The 6,839-nt window shown below is 17.8% G+C and overlaps 3 protein-coding genes across 3 annotated transcripts; 2 read left to right on the top strand and 1 right to left on the bottom strand.

The window, feature by feature from the left end:
* Positions 1-440: 440 nt before the first annotated feature.
* On the bottom strand, positions 441-1,272 carry TLP2 (thioredoxin-like protein 2, putative; the record flags this gene model as incomplete). The annotated part of the gene is made up of 5 exons (XM_028673120.1): positions 441-493; positions 562-642; positions 740-806; positions 978-1,085; positions 1,198-1,272. 5 exons carry the CDS (start codon positions 1,270-1,272, stop codon positions 441-443), a joined length of 384 nt encoding a protein of 127 aa, XP_028529605.1.
* A 1,491-nt stretch (positions 1,273-2,763) lies between these two features.
* Positions 2,764-4,264, top strand: PGAL8A_00438200 (protein phosphatase-beta, putative; the record flags this gene model as incomplete). Its single annotated transcript, XM_028673119.1, has 2 exons — positions 2,764-3,430; positions 3,531-4,264. 2 exons carry the CDS (start codon positions 2,764-2,766, stop codon positions 4,262-4,264), a joined length of 1,401 nt encoding a protein of 466 aa, XP_028529604.1.
* Positions 4,265-5,096: 832 nt separating this feature from the next.
* On the top strand, positions 5,097-6,710 carry PGAL8A_00438100 (proline--tRNA ligase, putative; the record flags this gene model as incomplete). The annotated part of the gene is made up of 1 exon (XM_028673118.1): positions 5,097-6,710. One exon carries the CDS (start codon positions 5,097-5,099, stop codon positions 6,708-6,710), a length of 1,614 nt encoding a protein of 537 aa, XP_028529603.1.
* Positions 6,711-6,839: the final 129 nt, after the last annotated feature.

The raw sequence follows: 6,839 nt of genomic DNA, 5'->3' as shown, positions 1-6,839 counted from the left end.
CATACATTTTTTACGTAATATGATTTGCAAATTATAATGATTACCCACNCATCTTAGAAAAATAAAAAAAATAATATGTTAAAATACGATAAAAAAAAAAAAAAAAATAGATATATACAAAATTACACAAAAAATAATATAAAATGTAACATTATATATCTAAATAATAAAAAATAATATAATATAAAATAAAAAAAAGGAGAAAAAAAAGAATCAAATTAAATAATAAAATTATATATATATATAAATCTTTGTAAATTGAGAAAATAGGACAAAATTTTTATTTTTATTTTTAATTAATACATAACAAAGGAAGATTAATTATTAAAATAATTAATATAATGTATAATATTTTATATTTATTTATTATTAAAAAAAGTTATTTAAATCTTCAAAAATTCACCTTAAATAACTAATATTAAAAAATATATCCTAAAAATTTAATCTTTTTGATGTTTTTCAATTGATTTAATTAATTCCTTTTCATTCGTTCCTAAAATACAAAGAAATAAAAGAATTTTTGTATTAAATATTATTTTCATTAATAACAAATAAATATACCTATAATCTTATCTAAATATTTTCCATTTTTCCTCAATAAAAAAGTTGGTAACTCATTTATATCTTCATTTTCTCCTAGTTCTTTATTAATATTTAAGAAAAAACATTAAATATATATATACAAATGATTTATTAATAAAAAAAAATTTTATAAATATATTTTTATTTTCTTATAAACCAGGAAATTCATCAATGTCTATGTATAAAGTTTCAATGTTTTCATTATCTTCTCCTAACTGTTTAATCTAAAAATATTTTTAAAAAAACATCTTGTTTTGTAAACACATAAAATTATATGCTTATTTGGTTTTATTTTATTTTTGCAAAAAAAAAAAAAAAAAAAGGTAGAAAATTTTCTTTAATATAAAATATATTCTATAAAACAAAAAGAGTTATAATTTTTTTCAATGTTTTACTAATGGCTTCATTTTTTTACAAGGTGCACACCATGATGCTCCAAATTGAGCTACGACTAGTTTCTCCCCATTTACTTTTTTTAAATAATCATCCATATTATTTAATTCCTGTAATTAATTGTTTTTAATATTTTTATTAGATTTTATATATATATATATATATATATTTTATATTTTTCATGATTGTATAAAAATGTTTTGATTTTTTTTTTTTATTTACTGTGTATAGATTTCTTCTTGATAATCTCCCTAAACTATAATGTCTTATTTTGTTATAAAATTTCAAAGAATACATTTTCAATTAATGCAAATATATGTTTAATATTTCCTAAACCTTTATTATTTTATGTTTATATTTATCTAATTATATTTACTTATTTTATTCAAAATAGATTTAAAATATCCAATAGCACATTGAACAATGAATAATAAATTTAAATGCTTATAAAAGATAATTTTTTAATTAAATAAAAAAGGATTAGGTAACTATTTTTTTTTCTTTATTTTTATATAAACAGGAAAAAAAAAAAAAAATGAAGCATATTTCACTAAAGCATATATAATAATTATGTATCTTAAAATGTGTTTTTCCTAAAAAGTATTATTAAAAAGTATTAGTAATAAGTTGTATATATTAATAGTTCAAAGTAAAAAAGTAGTAATATATTTAATTTTATATAATCTATTTTAAATTATTTAGCAACATTACTATGTTTTTATTCATTTTTTCATATAAATATTTTACATTGAACTAAATATTTCTTAAAAAAAAAAAATATAAGAAACTCATAAGATTTTTTTTTTTAAAAAGTATTTTGCGTATTTAAAAGTATCATTTTTGTTTAGAATTATATTATTTAGTTAATCATTTTTATTTTAAATATTTCTCTTTTTTTTTTTTTTTTTTTTTTTTTTTTTTTTTTTTTTTTTTTTTTTTTTTTTTTATTTTTATTTTTTTTTTACTTTTTGATTTAATATGTAAAAACTTTTAATACACAATAATTAAAAAGACATTTACAAAGAACCTCAATAATATAATACAATTTCTTATAAAAGTAATTCATTTAATATCTTAATTTTTTTTTTATTATCCAAAGTAGTTTAATCTTGTAAATATTATTATAAATTTAGAAAAATTACATAATAAAAAGTAGTGTTAGCTATATTTACTTTTTAAGTATCTGTAGGTTTTTCAATTGTTATAAATGTGTATTTTTTTTTATTTTATTTCAATTAGATATGCAGAAAGTTTGAAAAAAACATATTTACATTTAAAAATAATATGATAGAATGGTTTATAAAATTTAATGAACATGTTACATGAATAATTAAATATATACGCATATAATTTTTAATTTAATTCTTCAATAAAAAAAAAATTATATAACAAGAAATTATCTATAAGAATAACTTGTTATCTATTGAAAAAAAAAAAAAAAAAAAAAAAAGAGAAAAACAGAAATTAAAAAGGTTATATGAAATTTTTTATAATCATAAAATAAAATACATATATTAGTACTTCAATACTGAACCTTTAAATATAAATTAAATTAAAACTACCATTAACATTTATCACTTAAAACAGAATATATATGTATTTTAAAAATTATAATATATTTTAAAAGAAAATTTATTCTGTAGAATAATATCAAGAGTAAAATTTTAGATAAAATCTTTGTATTTTATTATAATAGAATATAATTACCCTTTAGTAATAAGAAAAAAATATATATATATATATATATATGTGTATATGTGTAGCATATATTAAAATATAAAAGGAAGAATGAGAAATTATGAATTATCAGAAGGGGACTTTATTTTCAATAATATAATAAATTCAAATAATAATTTAAAATGCTTAAATAAAAATTTAAAAAAGGATAGTAAGAATCTAGAAATAATGAAAAATGACGATCATATTGATCAAGATAATGAACATTTGGAACAAAAATATAAAATATCAAATGATGATAAAAATACAATAAATTATCAAAAACTTATAAGTGAGGAAAATTATAAATTATATGATAATTTATCTGTGAAAGAATTAAGTGATGAAGAAGTAAACTCAGAAAATGAATATAATAGAAAAATAAAAAAAAATAGAAATAGTTCTTTAAATAATGAAAAATTAAATGAATATAATGAAAATTGTGAGAAAATTTCTAAAGAAAAATATAAAAAAAATCCCTTAGATAATGGTCAAATTAAAGATAACATAAGTTATAATGTGAATATGAATTCATCAAAAATTATGTACAATGTTGATGAATGGATTTGCAAATTATTTAAATGTGAATTATTGAATATTGAAGAAATAAAATTAATGTGTGAACTTTTAATAGATATATTAAAAGATGAAGAAAATTGTGTTAAAGTAGATGTTCCTGTAACTGTTGCAGGAGATATTCATGGACAATTTTACGATCTTCTAGAATTATTTCATATTGGTATATATATATATTTATATGAATACATAATATTATGATAAATACTATACTATTTAATTTTATTTTATTTTATTTTATTTTATTTATATTTTTCTTTTAGGGGGTTTACCACCGGACGTTAATTATTTATTTTTAGGAGATTATGTTGATAGGGGTTATTACTCTTGCGAATGTTTTTGTTTAGTTGCTTGTTTTAAAATAAAATATCCAAAAAGAGTAACAATTTTAAGAGGAAATCACGAGAGTAGACAAATAACAAAAGTGTATGGTTTTTATGATGAATGTATAAGGAAATATAATAATAATTATAATGTGTGGAAATATTTAACAGATGCATTTGATTACTTACCTTTAACAGCAATTATAAATGATGAAATATTTTGTGACCATGGAGGTATATCACCATATTTACATACAATTGATGAAATAAATGAATTAGATAGATTTAAAGAAATACCACAAGATGGTGCAATTTGTGATTTATTATGGAGTGACCCAGCAGGTCCAGAAGATGAAATTATGGAGGGATGGAAACCATCCCCAAGAGGTGCAGGTGTTTTATTTAGTGAAGAAAAAACTAATACATTTTTACGTATGAATAATTTGCGTTGTATTTGTAGAGCACATCAATTAGTACAAGATGGTTTTCAGTGGATGCATAATGATAAAGTTGTTACTGTTTTTAGTGCACCAAATTACTGCTATCGTTGTGGAAATTCTGCATCTTTAATGCTTGTAGATGAATTCATGGAAAAAGATTTTGTAACATTTAATACTGCTCCCTTAAGAGCTAATGCCCAAGCTTTGCGAAAAAATGTAGACTATATGTTGTAAACTTTGTAAAAATTTGATCATATCCTTTTTTTTTTTTTTTTTTTTTTAATTTTTTATTCCATTTATTTTTAGATAATAATAAAAATTTTTCATACATAATTTTTTTTTTTTGGGAAAATATAAATGTATTTTTCTTTTTGTTAGATATTTATATAAAGTATATTTAAATATTGTATAAACATAAATAATAATAATTTATTTTTCTTTTTATAAATTCTATTTTTTATTTTTTATTCTTCATTATGATATTTATTTCATTTATTTTATTTTATTTTATTTTTTTTTTTTTGAAATATTATTCTTATAATATAAAATTTTTTTTTTTTTAACATTTTTTCGAATTTTTCGTTATCAATGTATCAATTTTCTTTTTTTTTTCTTTTTTGTTCATATAATAAATTTTTAATTTTTTTTAGTATTATGTTTTTCATTAAATATTACAGAATAAAACTATAACTATTATAATAAAGAATTATTGAATATAAAATGCATTTTTAGCAAATATTTTAAAACGTTTTGAACCTTTCAAAAAATTACAAAAAAATTCTTGACATATGTATATATGCAATATTTGTTATTTACATTTTCTTATAAAGGATATTACTATCTGTTTACTTAATTCATATTAAAAATAAGTAAATTTTTATAATAGTTTATATAGTATCTTTTCTTTTTCAAAAATTAACTATAATAATAAATTGTCATATTTGAAAAGAAGTTTTAATTTTTTTTTTTTTTTTTTGGTAAATTTTAAGATAAAATATTGTATATATGCTTAATATAATGGAATAAAATTTTGCAAAAATGAAAAAAAAATGTATTATGGTTTATAATGTTATATAAAGCTTTTATATTTATAATTTTATTAAATTATGTGATTTCACTGAAATTGATTAAAAAAAAAAAAGCAAATTTTTTTTTAAATAATATTTCCAATAAAAAATATAATAAATATGCATTATATAATAATCAGTCTTACTTTGGTTCTAAATATGTATTTAATAGAATTTTTAATGACAATATAAAACAAAAAGGAGATAAGGCAAGTGAATTATTGCAACGAGCTAATTATGTAAAGGATATTAATGGGTTATTTAATATATTACCACTAGGATTGAGAGTAATTAATAAAATAATACATTTAATAAATAGGCATTTAGAAAAGCTAAACTCACATTGTTTAAGCTTAAGTATTCTTCAAACAAAAAGATTATGGAATTTATCAGATAGATCTAAATTGTATAGTGATGAATTTTTATATGTTTACAAACAAAAACAAGGAAAAGCTGATAAGTGCTCAGAAGAAACTATAAAAAAAAAAATTGAAGATGATGGAAATATTTTGAGTCCGACTTGTGAAGAATCTTCTTTAGCTCTGATTAATCAAATTTATAATGAAAATGTAACTTTAAAAAGTTTACCAATCCTGATACATCAATATAATTATAAATTTAGAAATGAAAAAAGATTAGAAAAAAGTCTTTTTAAGAGTAAAGAATTTTTAATGAAAGATGGCTATTCGTTTCACAGTAATGAAAAATGTTTGAGTGAAATTTACGAAGTATATAAAGAATGTTATAAAAATATATTTGAAGAATTAAATTTAACTTTTAATATTGTAAAAAAAAGAAAAAAAGATAAAATGAATGCTTTAGAAAGCCATGAATTTCAGGTATTATGTAGAGATGGAAAATTTAAAGAAGCTGGACATATTTTCAAATTGGGAGATTATTATTCACAAAAATTAGACATAAAATATTTAAACAAAAAAAATGAAAAAAAAAACATTTTTATGGGTTCTTATGGGATAGGGATTTTCAGGCTGTTATATTTTTTAATCGATCATTTTTATGATGACGATGGAATAAAATTACCTGAACAAGTAAGCCCTTTTACGATTTATTTAATACAGACAAATCAGAAAAGTAAATATTCATCAAAAAAAATTGATAGTATTTTAAGAAAATTTAAAGACAGTGATATTAAAGATGATATAAATAATAAAGAAGAGAGTATAAAAAATTATGAAAAAAATAATGTACAGGAGAATGAAGAAAAAAATGGTGATCTACTTAATGTAATGCCTTATAATTCTTTAAATAGTAATGATATTGAATATATACTAACATTATGGTTATATAATTCATTTAAAAATAATAATATAGATATATATTATGATGATACTGATTTACATTTATCGAGAAAATTAAAACATTGCGATCTAATAGGAGTAAAAAATAGAATTATAATAAATTTAAATAATTTAGATAAAAAAATAAAATTACCTATAGATTTTTACAACTATATAGATAGTTCTAAAAATATCCTATTAAATAAGTTATATTTTACATTTCAGAATGTTAAGATTGAATATAAAAATCGTTTTTCAAATCAAACAAAAATGATGACTATTCATGAATTATTTAAATATTTTAAACTTATTTAAAAATATTCAATTTTTTTTTTTTTTTTTAATTTATATATTTAAAATAAATATGTTTTTTTTTTTTGTAATATTATAAAGAGCATTTTCATTTGATGAATAAAAAATTTATTTAATATTTGTTATTTCAAA

Source organism: Plasmodium gallinaceum, assembly GCF_900005855.1.
Source record: "Plasmodium gallinaceum strain 8A genome assembly, contig: PGAL8A_v1_119, whole genome shotgun sequence".
NCBI lineage: Eukaryota > Apicomplexa > Aconoidasida > Haemosporida > Plasmodiidae > Plasmodium > Plasmodium gallinaceum.
The sequence above is the reverse complement of the archived record's forward strand: the minus strand, read 5'-3'. Positions and strand labels throughout refer to the sequence as shown.